The sequence below is a fragment of the Gadus morhua genome, chromosome 7 (genome assembly GCF_902167405.1).
Source record: "Gadus morhua chromosome 7, gadMor3.0, whole genome shotgun sequence".
NCBI classification, from domain to species: Eukaryota; Metazoa; Chordata; class Actinopteri; order Gadiformes; family Gadidae; genus Gadus; species Gadus morhua.
In genome coordinates this window covers 24598018-24615800 of record NC_044054.1, presented here as the reverse complement: position 1 = coordinate 24615800, position 17783 = coordinate 24598018, and the positions used below count along the sequence as shown (strand labels likewise).

The window sequence follows — 17783 nt, the reverse complement described above, 5'->3', positions numbered from 1 at the left end:
AAAATAGGGACCAGGTGGAAAAATTCCAGAAGCTATCCTTTAATGGAAAGTAAACAGGGGGAGCAGCTAGGTGATTTTTTGAAGGATGAGGCCAGGAGGTTAGGGATGTTTGCTTCTAGGAGGTCAAATCCCCACAGAGAGAGGAGATGGAGACACCAGGAGGTGAGGAAAGCTGTTATCTGATTGGGTCCAGCCATGACCCCGATATGATAATCAGGACCTAAGATGGAGTCCTCTGATAGCTGGGGGACTGTTGCACGTGTGTGTGTGTGTGTGTGTGTGTGTGTGTGTGTGTGTGTGTGTGTGTGTGTGTGTGTGTGTGTGTGTGTGTGTGTGTGTGTGTGTGTGTGTGTGTGTGTGTGTGTGTGTGTGCGCGTGTGCGCGTGCTATAGTGGTGATTGCAGAGATCTTGGGTATAGTTCACAGTAATGAGTCGAGACTGCGGGGTAGCTTTAACACACACACACACCTGAGTTGGCACACACACACAACCACACAACCACACTTACCTGACCCACACACAAACACACACACACACATACACACACACACACACACACACACACACACACACACACACACACACACACACACACACACACACAAATGGTCTCTGTGGGATTGCCGCATCACTCAAGTGTTGTCTCGGGATTTGTTCAGGATTATTTTCCATTACCGATCTAATTACTTTCTCCTTGATGCGCCACTCCTTTCTGCTAAAAATATATCCTTCCCCCTACCCCCCCCACACACACACACACACACACACATACATTACATGTATACAGTTGTTGAAAGCTACTTACAATAAGTGCATTCAACAATGAAGATATAACCCATGAATCGTGCAAGAATCCTTTGAGTTTGTACAATTTATGAAAACTGTGTTGAGTGCTACAATATGTAATAAAGAGAATTTGGGTCCCGAGGGAGTAGCAAGCCGTTTGGCAGTCTTAGAGCGTAGTGGACGGTCTGGTGGTGTACAGTTTGACCATGTCCTTCGCGTGGGGTGGGCCAGAACGCAAGGCAAGTATAGCTCCCCATGTTGTTGAGCATGAATTGCGGCAATGTTGGCTGTAGAAGGCCCCCCTGTCGCCGGTGTCACACCAAAGGCTCCTTGCCGTACGAGTCCCAGGCACCGCAGAGTAGTCGATATTGATGGAGAGGTTGGGGTTGGCGGATACCTGCCCTGGAAGGAAGAGCAGCTCAATCTTGTCCAGGTTGAGCATCGGGTCATGTGTCCACATCCAGTGAGAGACATCGGCGAGACAAGCAGAGGTTCAGGCTGCGGTCTGGCCATGAAAAGGACAGTATTGGTAGTATAGTAGTAGTATGACAGAACCCAGTGTCTTGGTAGGGGGGATTGACAGTGGAGGTGATGGAAGCTGTTCTGACAGTGGGAAATCTTAATCCACACTGGTGAGAGTCAAGAAGGTTGTTCTGGTGTAGGTAAGCAGAAAAGACTGCACACTAGAGACAGTTCAGTAGTTCTTTACATCAGGTGGCTTGAGTGTGTGTTTCTTTAAAAGAGGGATGAGTAGGGGTGAGAGAGAGGGGGTAGGAGTGAGAGGGATAGGGCTGATAGGGGATAGGGTGAGAGGGGATAGGGGTGAGAGAGAGGGGGTAGGGGTGAAAGGGCTGGTGGTTGGTGGGTGAAAGGTGACCACCTCATTGGGAGAGAATAAGGAAACGGAAGTTAGAGTAGGAGATCAAGAGTTGGCTGTAGGATAGGAGGTGACAGAAGATGGGGAAATGAGGAGCATAAGTCATCTTAAAAAGTAGTTAACAAAATCGCGGGGTAGTAGGAAGGAGGGAGGTGGGGAAGTGGGGGGATGGAGGAGGCTGGAGAAGATAGAAAATCACTTTTGGGATAGGATGAGGAAGATTGAATTTTAGATTGAAGAAGGGAGTTTTTTGCCGCAGATAGTGAGGAAGAAAAAGAGGAGAGAAGAGACGGTAGGCAAGAAAGTCATCAGGGCGCTTGGTTTTGCTGCACCACACACACACACACACACACACACACACACACACACACACACACACACACACACACAGACATACTACAACCACCCATCAACACCCTCTCTCCAATCAAACCCGCTCTCCCCTCTTATGCTCTCTTACCCTCACGTGCACTCTCTCCCATCACGCGCTCTCTCCCCCCTAACAGATACTCCCCTCCCACCTTTGAGGAAATAAAATATGATTATTAATCTCGGTCATGGTTCTTGATGTTTGGGTCACCTACACTTCAAACTTGATGTAAAGATAATTTCAATGTTTTATATTATGTCTGTATCTATATATTTGTATTTGTATATGTTAACAAGGTGTTAACATGTATAAAATAAATATATGTATTGATGAAGGTATTCATGTCATCATTTCACTGTTGTTCTTTATCTTGATTTCATGTTGCTAATGAGCTTTGTATTGATTGGCCGTTTCTTTATCTGATTGACAGTTGGCAGGAAGGAGTTTCAGTGGAGTTCAGAGGTCACCCGCTCCCTTCCTTCGTCTCCCAAGAGGTTAGCTGTGGTCCCGCCCAAACCCCAATCACCAGGTGAGTCGATGAAAACACCCTCTCTCTCGCTCTCGCTCTCTCTCTCGCTCTCTCTCACACACCTCTCTTTCTTGATCCCTCTCGCTCTCTCTCACACACCTCTCTCTCTCTCTCTCTCTCTTTCTCTCTCTGTCTCTCGCTCTCTCTCTCTCTCGCTCTCTCTCACACACCTCTCTCTCTCTCTCTCTCTCTCTCTCTCTCTCTCTCTCTCTCTCTCTCTCCCTCTCCCTCTCCCTCTCCCTCTCCCTCTCCCTCTCTCTCTCTCTCTTTCTCTCTCTCCCTCTCTGTCACTCTCTTCCTTCCATCGTCTGTTAGTCTCGCCTTCTCTAGTGATTCTATAACCTGGGATGGGATGGGATACTCTTTCTGATTGTATCGTGTTGTTTGACTGTATTCTGATAGACAGCTCCATCTGCTGTTTGCATGTTTAACTCTCCTCTGACAGTGGTGTCCATTCTCATGGCCATGGCATTCTCCAGGGACGGGTTGAAATCCTTCCCAACTCCCTTTTCTTATCAGCTTTCTCTTTTCTTATCAGCTTCCCCTGGGTACTTTTCAAACCATTAGTTTAGAGATCACAATGACTGAACTCATAAAGAATCTCAGTATAGTGGTGTGCTAGTGCAGTAGCATGCTAGATATTGGACGCTTGAGACATGTGTGTGTGACACTGCTTAGCGTACAGCTGACAAGCCTCTGCCAGCAAGAGACTCACCGTAAACATCCTTGGGTAGCAACAGAGCAGAGCATCCTGGGAACCATCACCCCGTATCTGCTGCAGTCATGTGCTTTAAACAACAGACACTGATTGGTTGAGCTGGGAAGGATGGCCGACAGCAATACACAAGATGAAACCAAAACCGCAGGAGCAGGCAAGTGGAGCGGTTCGATTAGAGACTGTGGAGAGGGGAGCTTGTGTCTTTTTTACTGACTCTACAATAGCAGCAGGGGAAACAGGACTTTCAGCAGTTCCCCCTTAGTAAACGTGATGCTGCTCCCTAGTGGTGTGTGGATGGTAGTATCACTCCACGTGGTAGACACATGCAGAAGACCAATTTGTCTTGTTTCCCTGATCTGCAGAAATTTAAAGATCACAGCACTTTGGCCTCTTACATCCCTGAGAGTAACCTTGTCTATCGGCTGACTCTACAATGAAATCTATCCTCTTTCATTTGCAAAGATTCTTTCACCCCTCCCTTTATTCCTTTATCCCTCAATTTAACCCATACCCCCCACTCCACACACACACACACACACACACACACACACACACACACACACACACACACACACACACACACACACACACACACACACACACACACACAGGGTGTGTGTATGTAGGTGTGTGAGTTTCTGCACCTTTGCCCATGTGTCTGTGTGCGTCATTAGCCTGTGTGTGTGTCATTACATGCCCATTCACCTCATGGATTCTGATTACAAACCAAACCAATCTAAGAGGTTCACCTTCAGTGAATCTCTTTTTCTTCAATCCTCTGGTCCAAAGGCCCTCCATCCCTCCATCCCTCCAACCCTCCATCCACCTCCCCCTCGCCATCGTACCTGCAGCTTTTGCCTCCTAGCCCTCTTGTATTATGTTACCCAGCCCTCCCCCAACCCACCCTCCAACCATCCAATCTCTGCAGCCAAAACCCTCATTGCCTGGCTCTCCCCGCCCCGCCCCTCAGCCTCATGTTGTCATGGAAACCACTCAACGTTGGTACGCTTCAGTGAGCACCATTTATGAGTTGAAGGTGGCCCATAGAGGCAACGCATGGGCTTGTGTATTTGTGGGTGTGTGTGGTTGTGGCTGGGTGTGGGTGTGTGCGTGCCTGCTTGCGTGTGTGACCAGTAGTTTGGGCTATATCATTCAGGTTGAACCTAAATTGGTTTTCACTTCATTCCTTTTTATTACAAAAAAATATATATGTATGATTATACCAGCACATTTTTTGTTTGTCAGGTTCCAAAATGGCTCATTATGAAAACAAGCAATCTCATCTCCTGTGTACATGTTTTTTAATATTTCAGTTAGTAGGGCTCTCACCTTAAGGAAGAAGGTTCATGGTTCCATCCCACTAGGTACTTAATATTGTTTGTCAAAAAAATATATTATTTTGGTCTCTTTTTTTTTTTATGTCAAATGGTATTACTGAATCAACTTCACCCTACATGAACCCCAATTTTGCCATTAAAATCAAAACTGTGAGTGAAAAAACAACCAATCGTGGAGAAGACACACTTCTAAACATGTTATTATATCCCACATGTCCGTCAATTGCTCTGATAGTAGAACACATGCCTGCAAGACAGAAGGTCAATGGGTTGAATCCTCCCGGTACCTAATATAGTCTGAGGAAACAGCCTGTCTACGGGATACTACTAAGCAATGGTCTACTACTTCCAGCAGTGGACGGACACACTGTCCTTGAACGCCGTTGGAACTTGGCTAACTCTGGGGCAGCTTGCTGTCATCGGCTGGTCTACTACACTGAAGCTAATTCCACTAGTCTGATCTAAGAGATTGCTTGAAACATAATCAGCGTCAATCGTTGACTACTTCCAGCAGTAGAGGAGCTTTAGCTTAATAGGAGGAACCAGCTCACACATCGAGAAAGCTGGCGGAATGTTCCAGTTGTGACTTTGGCTCTTCACGTGACCTCTAGCAGTTGTCTCACTGAATTCACCATTTCCTAATTTATTTTATTTGATAAAATTGTGCCAAGCTGCCTGCTTGAAATCGGTTATTAGTGTTTTCAGCTATATTTATCATTATTATCTTTATTATTATATTCATTATACACACCTCCGTTCAAGTAGGGTTTGATAAGTAATACTAATGAAGTGATAATAACACGGTTTAAGTAACTTTGCACCCAGTCATTAATCCTATAAATCATCTTTGCAGTAGTACGTACACCTAACAGCCTCCAATATAAAGTTCTGTTCAGTGCTGGGCGACCAGGAGGCGTGGTAGTCCATCACCAGGCGGAGTCACCTGGGAGTTACCCCCCGCCTCATAACCCCCCCACCCCCCCCCCCAGAGCTCACTCTCTCTGGGTAGCTCTCATCCGTCAGGTCCATGTGTTCTCCAGCGCTAGGAAAGGTCACCTCTCCAATCCTCTGCAAGGGAATCAGTTAACAGCATCGGGAGGAAGCTCTGTTCCATATTCAGATATACAGCAGAGATACAGCAACATACAGTAGATATACAGCAGAGACACAGCAGAGATACAGCAGAGATACAGCAGAGATACAGTGGAGATACCGTAGTGGTACAGCAGATCAAAAGAAGATAGACAGCAGATACACAGTAGTCTTCAGAAATCCAATAGATATTGTCTTGGCAAATGAGACTTCCAAAATGCAATGATGACCCCCCCCCCTCCCCCCCTCCCCCCCTGGTTCTGTGCCCTCCAGTCCAGGCCCGCCAGCGCCCAGCGGCCGCCATCAGGGGGTCGGTGCCCCCCGGCTCTCCTCGCCGCGTCGCCCCCTTCAGACCCCAGCAGGAGCAGCAGGAGAACCTGCAGCGAGAGAAGGAGGAGGCGCAGCGAAGGCAGAGGGAGAAGGAGGTGGAGGAGAGGGAGAAGAAGGAGCAGAGGGAGGAGGTGAGCGGGGCAGGATACCCTCTCCATGACCCCTGAAGGTCCCGGACTAGCAATGGGCTCTGATTGGTCAATAATGGCTTTCTAAGTCTTACCTTGACCTTTCATCCTGATTTGATAATACCTCCTTAATTGATCTATTTCCTAACTTTTATCCAAACATTATTTTCTATTGTACTCTGCTATAATACTGTAGTACTCTAGTGTTCTCTACTGTATAATGCTCTACTGTACTTGAATATAATATTATTAACTCTACGATACTCAGGTGTATGATGTTATTCTGTAATATTATATTGTATATTCTACTGTACTCTACTGCATTAGGTTATACTGTACTTTAACAGTGTGTCTCCACTGTACTCTACTGCATTATGTTACACTGTACTTTAACAGTGTGTCTCCACTGTACTCTACTGCATTATGTTATACTGTACTTTAACAGTGTGTCTCCACTGTACTCTACTGCATTAGGTTATACTGTACTTTAACAGTGTGTCTCCACTGTACTCTACTGCATTAGGTTATACTGTACTTTAACAGTGTGTCTCCACTGTACTCTACTGCATTATGTTACACTGTACTTTAACAGTGTGTCTCCACTGTACTCTACTGCATTATGTTACACTGTACTTTAACAGTGTGTCTCCACTGTACTCTACTGCATTAGGTTATACTGTACTTTAACAGTGTGTCTCCACTGTACTCTACTGCATTAGGTTATACTGTACTTTAACAGTGTGTCTCCACTGTACTCTACTGCATTATGTTACACTGTACTTTAACAGTGTGTCTCCACTGTACTCTACTGCATTAGGTTACACTGTACTTTAACAGTGTGTCTCCACTGTACTCTACTGCATTAGGTTATACTGTACTTTAACAGTGTGTCTCCACTGTACTCTACTGCATTAGGTTATACTGTACTTTAACAGTGTGTCTCCACTGTACTCTACTGCATTATGTTACACTGTACTTTAACAGTGTGTCTCCACTGTACTCTACTGCATTAGGTTACACTGTACTTTAACAGTGTGTCTCCACTGTACTCTACTGCATTATGTTACACTGTACTTTAACAGTGTGTCTCCACTGTACTCTACTGCATTAGGTTATACTGTACTTTAACAGTGTGTCTCCACTGCCCTGTGCTGTCAGGTCCAGAGGCTGCAGGGCCGCTATGAGCAGCAGGAGAGGCAGCTGTCGGCTCTGAGGGAGGAGTTGAAGAAGACCACCCTGGGGCTGCAGGCCTTCATCGTCACCACACAGCACTACTGCCTGAAGGTATGCTCTCACCCTTTCACTGCCCACCTTCACCTCTCCGACCCTCACCTCTCACACCCTCTCATTGCTAACCCTCTCATTGCCCACCCTCACCTCTCTGACCCTCACCTCTCTCACCCTCTCATTCCTAACCCTTACCTCTCTCACTCTCACCTCTCTGACCCTCACCTCTCTCACCCTCTCATTCCTAACCCTCACCTCTCTCACTCTCACCTCTCTGACCCTCACCTCTCTCACCATCTCATTGCTCACCCTCACCTCTCTCATCCTAATATCTCTCACCCTCTAATTTCTCACCCTCACCCTCACCTCCCTCACAACTCTCACCCTCACCTCTCTCACCCTCACAACTCTCACCCTCACCTCTCTCACCCTCATATCTCTTGCCCTTACATTTCTCACCCTCACATTGCTCACCCTCATATCTCTTGCCCTCATATTTCTCACCCTCACATCTCTCACCCTCACATTGCTCACCCTCACCTCTCTCACCCTTAACCTCTCTCACCCTCACATCTGTAAACCTCAAATCTCACCCCTCTCAACCTCACCTCACTCACCATCACATTTCTCACCATCACATTGTTCACCCTCACATCCCTCACCCTCACATCGTACCCATGGCTCCCTGCGTTCACACCACAGGCAGGTCTAACATATTCTCACTGGCTGCCGAACATGACCTTTCAACGGCAGGCTTGAATATATCTGATGTTATCTCCGGGTCCAAATCAATACTTTGACCCAGAGAGAATACACAGTTGAACTTAATAAGCATTCTGATACAAGGCTAGCATAATGTTTGCTTTTGTTATTATAACCCGGTTCCCCAGTGAAGGGATCAAAGTGACATGTGATCAATGCTTGCGTTGGCGGTGGAGAGTTGCCACGGTCAGGCGACCAGAGCGCTTGGTTTCCTAACCAGTGCTCAAAAGCAAAGAGCAGAGGATGACCTGTTTATATAGTGTATGGCTCCCCCTGCTGGCAAGAGTAAGGTACATCCAGTGATCATCACAGAGATTTCCAGAGGAGGCGAGCATTGGAAATTGTGTGAAATGAATGAACATGAACGATAGACTGGATCAATACATTAGCTCCCGTACGAGCAAAGTGAAGCACCCTATGATCTCCTCCTGAGGTTGTACATGTTTTGTGTTACAGACGGACCACGCAGAGGAGAAAGAAAAGGAACTCTGTTTGGAGGTGCAGAGGATCAAAGAGGAACTTGGTAAGAAGAACCAACTCACGAGACAGCGATGTCTTCATAAAACTTATTAGTTTCAGTCATAGCAGCTACAGACAACTGTATTCCAATGACTGATTTAATGCTACAGCGCACTTCATGAGCCATGACATATGCGGTTTATGATCTATATCAGAGAGGACATTTCGTTTTTATCTATATATACAATACTTTTATGTGTTGAAATACAGTTCACATTATATATATATATATATATATATATATATATATGTGTATATATATATATATATATATATATATATATATATATATATATATATATATATATATATATATGTAATACATTACATCACAATTATGTTTTTGGTAACACGTAACTATGCGGTCATACCAAAAGATTCATGAGCAGGGAAAGCGTCTGGCAGCCACTTATTTTCAATGAGAGCTGGCCGAAAGAAGCAGTGGTCACTGTGGCAGCAGTGAGCCGCGCGATAACCACGCCCAGACAGATGAGGGCAGTTGCAGTAATTGTAACTCAATGCAAATTAGCAGCGTTGGCGCTGCAGCAGCAACCATTCGCAGAGCTGGATTGTATTTTCTTCAGTGCCAGTTTCTAGCCAACATGGGGAGAAACAATCTGTTCTTGTCCCTGGTATCCCAGAGCTATGTTCAACCTGTTCAACCTGTTTGTCATCTACCGGGAAGGTAACACAAACCTGTTCTGGTGCATTGTGTAGCGGAGAACTGGATCAAACTCCTTGTATGAGGAAACATGCAAGGAATTGTGCCAGACTTAGAATATGTTTCTATGTCTACAATAGCCGGAGGTCAATTCTTTTGAAGCATTATTTCCTTACTGAAAAACAAATAGAGGAATGAGGAAAATAGTGTATTTAATCATGCTTTCTGGGCTGCCGAGAGCTCTACAACACCTTTGATATCGGGTACAACCGAACATGACGTCTGCAGCGTTGCTTGACTGATTGGTGACTGGCAGCCAGCAGCCAGCGGGCAGAGCAACCCCAGGCACACCTGTATGTTTAGGTGTGACCCTACAGTAAGACATACAGGAGATCTCCTCTTGGTTGCATTCAAAGCTCACTCTGCCTCTCCCTAACCAGCATGCAACTGGGCCAAAACCGTACTGCCTACTGCATGCATATATGTTTGAATAGAAATAGATAAATATGAATAAATGTCAAAGTTAAAGGGTAACCGTCATACTCTGCTATTTTGTGATATAAGAGAGAAATGCTCCCTGCTGCCCTTGGTGCTATTTGGACCAGTAGAGAATGCAGATCAATCATGCAATGGTCAAACTTTAAAAAATAAATATCTGCAGAAACAGTATTGATGTTGCAGACGGCAATCATCCTTCACCCCCTGGCTGAAGCAGTAGTCTCTCGTATTAGATTATAGCCGAGAGTGACGGTGTACCTTCAACGTATAAAGACGGATCTGTATCGTCTCCACCCCGAAAAAAAACAAAAAAACATACTCCTCTACCCAGCATGCAACTGGGCGCGCTGGCAGCGGCTGCAGTGCGAGAAGACTGCGTTGGAGGTGGCCTTCGAGCGGGAGCTGCAGGAGGTGCAGAGACAGCAGGAGCAGGAGCTGGCGGCGGTGGAGCTGGGCCTGAGGAGGTGCCACGCGGCGGAGACGGAGACCCTGAAGGAGGAGCAGCGGTCCGTGGTGCAGGAGCTCCGCGCTCAGCAGCAGGAGCAGGTGCACCCGTGGTTCAGGAGGGGGGGGGGGGGTGTATCGTGGGTGTAGGACTGACCAGGCTGGACTGGTAGTGGGGCTGTTTGTTTGACTCCCAGTGGACAGGGCCCGGAGGCTGACCGCAGTGGGTTTAACTGATAGCCTCCAATAAGATGTGGCTGTCCCTGACATTGGTAAATGACGTACAATTATCATAATGATTCACTACTTTGGATCAAAGTAACTAAAAAGTAAATTAATAAATAGTAATATATAATATATTTTATATATAGAACATATATTATTTTAATTGTTGTTATGTAGCGATTATTATCATTATGTATAAATATTGTAAAATACCTTCGGATTTTAACCAACTGATTGAAAGGCCATGATGTGTGTGTGTGTGTGTGTGTGTGTGTGTGTGTGTGTGTGTGTGTGTGTGTGTGTGTGTGTGTGTGTGTGTGTGTGTGTGTGTGTGTGTGTGTGTGTGTGTGTGTGTGTGTGTGTGTTTGCCCTCAAGATGGAGGAAATGACCGTTAATCACCAGGCAGCCACCCTGGAACTGCGTGACATGCATAATGTCACCATGGCAACGCTTCACGAGGAGCACGCCCACACAATAAAAGGTATGCAGACACACAGACCATCAGAGTATACGTTATATACACACAAATACACTCGAATTACATTGGAGAATACATATTGTAAACTCACACACTCACACGTAATTCATTAGAGCACATATGTTGCATATACATATACATTGTACGCAGTAGTACATGTTTTAGTGTCATAAGAGTAAATGTGTTACAGTGACATTCTACAAAGCAGTAAGGCTGTGATCTGTCTCAATATTTCTGTAGATCTGAGAAAAGCCCACGAGCAGCAGAAGATGATGTTAGAACAAGACTTTGAAATACTCAGACTGTCTCTCCAGGTATGGATTCATGAAATATCTTATTTGTGTCGTGCTTTCTTTAACATTGTAGACAAAATATGAATCCCATATGAGTGTGATCATATTTGTTTGTGTGTGTGTGTGTGTGTGTGTGTGTGTGTGTGTGTGTGTGTGTGTGTGTGTGTGTGTGTGTGTGTGTGTGTGTGTGTGTGTGTGTGTGTGTGTGTGTGGTAACGTGTGTATGTGTGTACGTGTGGTAACGTGTGTTTGTGTGTGTGGTTGTGCGCGTGGTATTGTGTGTGTGTGTGTGTGTGTGTGTGTGTGTGTGTGTGTGTGTGTGTGTGTGTGTGTGTGTGTGTGTGTGTGTGTGTGTGTGTGTGTGTGTGTGTGTGTGTGTGTACAGGACCAGGTGGACACCCTGACCTTCCAGAGCCAGAGTCTGAGGGAGAAGGCCCAGCGCTTTGAGGAGGCCCTTAGAAGGAGCACTGATGAGCAGATTGTGGTGAGAAGCTGTGGTGCACTCCTATGGGCCTTATACACATAGCAGCCATCCCGGTTCCTGGTTTAGAATCAAGAGTTCCAGTACCCATACTACCACACTGTTTAGTATGGCAGAAAAATACTTAGTATGTCACAATACATAGTATGGAAAATGCATTATGCCCAAAATCCCATGATGTTGTACTAGATGTGTTTCGCAGTATGCAAGCCAGCTATTCTGCCCACAATCCTCTGCCCAGCAGAAGATATGTGGATGGCGCCTCAAGTGTGCTTATCATTGACATCATCTGTAGTATGTCCCGATTGTATGCATACTCGATGTCTGATCTTGTCAACGTGGCGCTATGATTCAGAGGTCATTAGGTTAGAAAAGCACTCTGGCCTTATCGTCTGAAATATGATTTTAGTTTTCTTTGCACAAAATAGTCCACATATGAGGTTGATGCGTGTGTGTGCGTGTGTGTGCGTGTGCGTGTGCATGTGTGTGTGTGTGTGTGTCTGTGATTCTGTGTGTGTGTGTTTGCATGTGTGTGTGTTAGGAGGCCTTGGCTCCTTATCAACATATCGAGGAAGACCTGCGGAGCCTGAAGGAGGTGGTGGAGATGAAGAACCAGCAGATCCACCAGCAGGAGCAGAAGATCTCTGACCTGGAGAAGGTGGTACGTTCACCACCGCTTACCTTTTTCATCCAGTCAAGCTCCAGCTTAAGTATTGTTTCTCCTCATTAAATACTTAAAATACAAATGTCCTTGACCAAAAACTAGTGACTCAAGTGTTGCTACAGAATGAGGGTGTGTCTTGAAAATACTAGCCCCGCCCCATGGGTCCGTCTTAAATGCATGAGCCTCGCCCAGGGGTTAATGAGCCCAAGCCCTTGGATCCAAAAGTCTCCAACCAAACCGTGTTTATACCATGTTGTCCTATTCTGATCCAGCCTATTCTGTGCTCCTGAGTTAAACGTCAGCGGTGAGCCGGAGCTTGAGTTGTGGTGGCTGACAGCTCTTGTTGTGTTGGTGGTGCGCCAGGCCCAGAAGAACGTGTTCCTGGAGGACAAGGTGCAGGTGCTGCAGCAGCAGAACGAGGACCTGAAGGCCCGCATCGACAACAACCTCTCTCTGTCCAGGTACTCATCACTCATCAACACAGTACAAACACACAGTAGAACAACAGAGTAGAACCCCACTCTGTCCACGTACTCATCAACAAAGTAGAACAACACAGTAGAACCTCTCTCTGTCCAGGCACTCATCAGCACAGTAGAACACAGTAGACCACAGTAGAACCTCTCTCTGTCCAGGCACTCATCAGCACAGTAGAACACAGTAGACCACAGTAGAACCTCTCTCTGTCTAGGTACTCATCAGCACAGTAGAACAACACAGTAGAACCTCTCTCTGTCTAGGTACTCATCAGCACAGTAGAACAACACAGTAGAACCTCTCTCTGTCTAGGTACTCATCAGCACAGTAGAACAACACAGTAGAACCTCTCTCTGTCTAGGTACTCATCATCAGCACAGTAGAATAACACAGTAGAACCTCTCTCTGTCTAGGTACTCATCAGCACAGTAGAACAACACAGTAGAACCTCTCTCTGTCTAGGTACTCATCAGCACAGTAGAACAACACAGTAGAACCTCTCTCTGTCTAGGTACTCATCATCAGCACAGTAGAATAACACAGTAGATTACATCAAAGCATTCATATCAGCCCCCCTAACACTTTTAGTGAATCCTACATAAAAGCAGTCAACTCAATATTACAGAATCATCCCCCGTGCTGGGAATAGAACCTTAATAGGGTGTAAAATGGCTCCTGGTGTGACCGGACGGGTGTGGGGCTGGGGGGTCCGCAGGCAGCTGTCGGAGGAGAACGCCAACCTGCACGAGACGGTGGAGAAGGAGAGCACGGAGAAGAAGCGCCTGAGCCGCAACAACGACGAGCTGCTGTGGCGCCTGCAGACCAGCCCGCTGGCGTCGCCCGGCTCCTCCCCCCTCCACCGCTCCTTCTCCACCTCCCCCGCCCCCTCCTCCCCCTTCCTCGTCTCCTCCCCCTTCCTCTCCTCCTGCGACTCCCCCACTCACTGTCACGGCTGCCCGCAGTCCGCGCACCCCGCGCAGTACTACGCCTCGCCCTCCCATCGCGCGGCCAATCAGAATTACTCGCCGGGCCCGGCCACGCCCACTCACACCAGGGCCGTGGGGAATCTCAATTACTCCCCCGGTCCGGCCACGCCCACTCACAGGGCCGCAGCCAATCAGAATTACTCCCCGGGTCCGGCCACGCCCACTCACAGAGCTTCAGCCAATCACTGTTCTCCAACAGCTGTTCTGAACACCCTACAGAGATAAGCTTCCCCTATACTTAACTATCTCTCTCTCCCCCCGCCTCCCCCAAAGCTCCCTTGTTATCTTGTCTTCCTCCCCTGTCCTTCCCCCATTATCTCTTGACCATATACATATATTGTACTCAATCGATCAATCAATTGATTGATGGAGATGTATTTAATATCAGTGATCAGTGATGTAACTGGAGCAAGACGAGAGAGCAGGTGTGACATCACGGGAACGGAGTGAGGTCGTCTTTGGACAGAATGGCCTGAACCGCGACCAGGTCCCAACGGTTCTGACAGCCACCCTGTTGCCCCCTTCTAGGCGCCAAGTGGACAGACGGGACTGTAAATATGTAGAGGGTTGTAGTGAGAGCTAGCTTGCATGGGCATGTTGACCCCTACGCTGAAACAAAACAGAACCGTGATCTGTGGTACTTCTTCTGGATCGAACAGGATCACATAACAGGGTCGATTCTTTCTCATCCAGATAATTAAAATAGGAAACGGTTTCGGAATTTATCGCAGTTCCACTAAGAGACGGAATGTTTTTAGTCTCCTGGAGGACTCCCTAACTAAGCGCCTTACACGCAGTCTCTGCTCTGTCACCAGCAGAATAGGATTCATTTTTAGTGCACACACAATGTTTACTATTTACAACTTTACAACAAAAAGTACAACTTTACTAATCAGAGCGGTGTGTCTTGGAAGCCTACTTTAGGCGCATTTAAACTTTCTAAGCCAGTTTATACTAACTGTGTTACTTTAAAGTATTTGTACCTTTATCAAATATAACCACGACAGGCGGCCCAGTCACCCCAACCAATGGGCATATCTCTGGTGTTTAACTATGTTTTAAACCCGCCAGGTCTTCCTACAGCATCATTTTCCACAGTCAACCCCTCAGGGCAACCTGCGCAAACTTCTGTCCGCCATTTTGTATTTTACCTCAACAAGGAAGGTGTAGTGGTTGATGTGTAGCTCAACACAGCCTCTGGAAGACTCAGAGTCTGTTTCAGCTGCCGTTTATCCAACGTTGATGTTGTTTGTTTTATAATGTAGTATTTATACTGTTTATTATTGTTATACGTTTATTTGGGACTTAAGCATGTACTGGAACGTGTTGTGTTGTAATAGTGTCTGTGATTTGTCTCGATATCAAGCGTATTAAGCTATAGAGTTGGTGGGAGGAGGGGGGGGGGGGTACTGGTTGATATAAATCACATTGTATAGGGTTATGATGTTGGACATGAGAGAAGAGGAAGTCCATTAAGCTAGGGGAAATGCGTTAATTTCCAGCAATGTTGGATACTTTTTTGTCCTTGGATCGTTTTTATGTTTAAGGATAAAAGTTTCTTCATTAGCTGTCTAGGTCACCATGGCCACTTTAATAATGACTAAATACATTTTTCAAACCTTTATCAACCTCAGTATAAACGAATGAGCAACAAATGCAAAGAAGCACTTTTTCTACGTGCTTCCCTTTGTTTACTGAATGGACTTTTGTTTGATCTTTCCTTAAATAGTATCTTTTAAAGTTTTGCTACTCAATATTAGGACTCTCAATTCTGAAATGAGCAACAATTCTGTTCAGGGAATTCTTTTCTAAATTTTGCTTATTCATATAGTACTTAATTTAACACATTTTACAATGTATACGTATAGTGTAAATACAGAATACTGGATGAACGACACAGTACAACTCGTTAGCCTGGAAACAGGTTTTAAGTCTATATTGGCACATTAGCGACAGTAGATGATTATCCCAGCTTTGACCGCTAATTCTGTCCAAAGCAAAGCGCTGTCCAGTATTCCGTTTTGTCTTTTTATCTGGACTCCTCGGAACAACACAGAAAAGCTGATGCTTTGTATAATTGTGTATTATGTTGTCTGTAAGGTTAGTGTGACGTAAGGCTTATTGACCAGTGTGCTTCCAACTTTACACAAACTGGCTCTAAAGCTAGACCCAAGACCACACACACGCACACGCACACACACACACACACACACACACACACACACACACACACACACACAAATGCATAGACATATACAAGTGTGAAGACATACACAATTCATCTAGGCCTGAATGCGTGCACGCAAACACACAAACATTAAGGAATGAGGATCACTTGCTCTTTAAGTCGCGAGTTGATCAAGCCAATGTCCTAATTATTATATTTAATTTTTTACTGGCATCATTTGAAATACTATCGGACGAAAGAATGTCAAGTACACACATGTTTTAATTGTGTCTGGGCTCTGTGCAGTGACACTTAGAAGAATGTATTTGATGACATATAATAATAGTAATACGACATGGTGCAGACTGTGATTTGCGATGTTCAGAATCCCACTTTGTTGTGGATGTATTGAGTCAATAAACATGGTTACCATAGAACCTATAGTTCCTGCTCCAAGAAGATCACTTCTGGAGAACCACTTGTGCTCCATGATAAAAATGATAATACATAAAATAATAATCATAACACGATAAAGAAAACGAAAGATACATCTCAATATAGACCAAGTGTATAACTATCACGCAGACTTCGATGCCGTCTGAACCACGAACCGCCACCGTTGATTTGTCCTGTGGACATCTGTCACCTGACCATCAAACCAATGTCCGAGAAAATGTATGACAGCGTTTCATGTCCTTTAGAATCCAGTAACTGCGTTGATACTCCATATATGTAGCCGAGTCTGCTTCCAACATGTAGCGTTTGGTTGAGTTCCCTCCTGGCATGGCTGGTATGTTTAATGAACAGATGGTGGAATGTTGATTTTGATTTGTATATTATATTGTGCCGTTGACTCGCTTGGCTGGCGTTTAAAAGATCTGTAATCCACCATGTTGTCTGGTCGGGCAGAAAGGGGTGGGCTGGTGAGTTTACTGAGAAATAACTGTGGGTTGAACTTCTGATTGTAAACTTGTGTGTAGGCTAATTACATTTGCTATGTGAGTTATAGAGAACCGATGATGTAGTTGAAGAAGCATGTTCATCTTTTGTACTTTTGCTGTGCTCGCTCTCTCTCCATCTCCATCTACAGAGATGGAGAGATACAGACTCAGTATCTCTGTCACTTCCTTTCCTTTTCTCTCCTCCCCTCCCTCTCTGTCCCTCCCTCTCTTTCCCTCTCTCTCTCATTTCCCCTCTCTCCCTAAATATGACTTGTAGGTATGTCGATGCCTTTATTTGCACTTTTTAGAAACAATACAGTATTAAGAATGAATAAAATTCTCTCCTGCTCATGTTTTAACTTGGCCCTGAATGTGTCCTTACTAAATGTTATCCTGCGTTAAGCACTTAATATAAAACGTGCTATCATAAGTAAAATAATTTAGTCTTCATTGAATCTGAGTGGTAATAACACATAAAGCTTTTTGTTTGAGCTTATTAATAGTTGACCATTGATTTTCTAAAGGCATAAATAAAAAGGCAGTCAATGAGGTTTTAAAAACTAAATTTAAAAAGCAAACATCTTATGTTCTTAGTGGTTACTGTTCAGTAAATGAAGAGGCATATAACAATAATACTATAGAGACTTTATCTTCCCCCTTTCTCTGTATAGGCCTAGCTGTGGGTCTATCAAATGATTAGTGTGCAAATAAGGCACCAATTCAACACAATACAATCATCAAGACAAAAGAATTCAAGGTGGAGGTAATACGATATGCTCAGAGAAGGGGAG

General features: G+C 45.3%; 1 protein-coding gene across 1 annotated transcript in view; it reads left to right on the top strand.

Annotated features, from left to right (window-relative positions):
* mtus2a (microtubule associated tumor suppressor candidate 2a) overlaps positions 1 to 17351 on the top strand; it is a 44863-nt gene extending 27512 nt beyond the window's left edge. The window contains exons 6-16 of the mRNA XM_030360144.1: positions 2465 to 2563; positions 5984 to 6171; positions 7327 to 7452; positions 8614 to 8680; positions 10167 to 10381; positions 10881 to 10986; positions 11224 to 11297; positions 11662 to 11760; positions 12299 to 12418; positions 12785 to 12882; positions 13614 to 17351. Of these exons, the coding sequence (XP_030216004.1) occupies positions 2465 to 2563; positions 5984 to 6171; positions 7327 to 7452; positions 8614 to 8680; positions 10167 to 10381; positions 10881 to 10986; positions 11224 to 11297; positions 11662 to 11760; positions 12299 to 12418; positions 12785 to 12882; positions 13614 to 14109 (1688 nt within the window). The 3' untranslated portion in view covers positions 14110 to 17351. The remainder of the gene's footprint in view (positions 1 to 2464; positions 2564 to 5983; positions 6172 to 7326; positions 7453 to 8613; positions 8681 to 10166; positions 10382 to 10880; positions 10987 to 11223; positions 11298 to 11661; positions 11761 to 12298; positions 12419 to 12784; positions 12883 to 13613) is intronic.
* Positions 17352 to 17783: the final 432 nt, after the last annotated feature.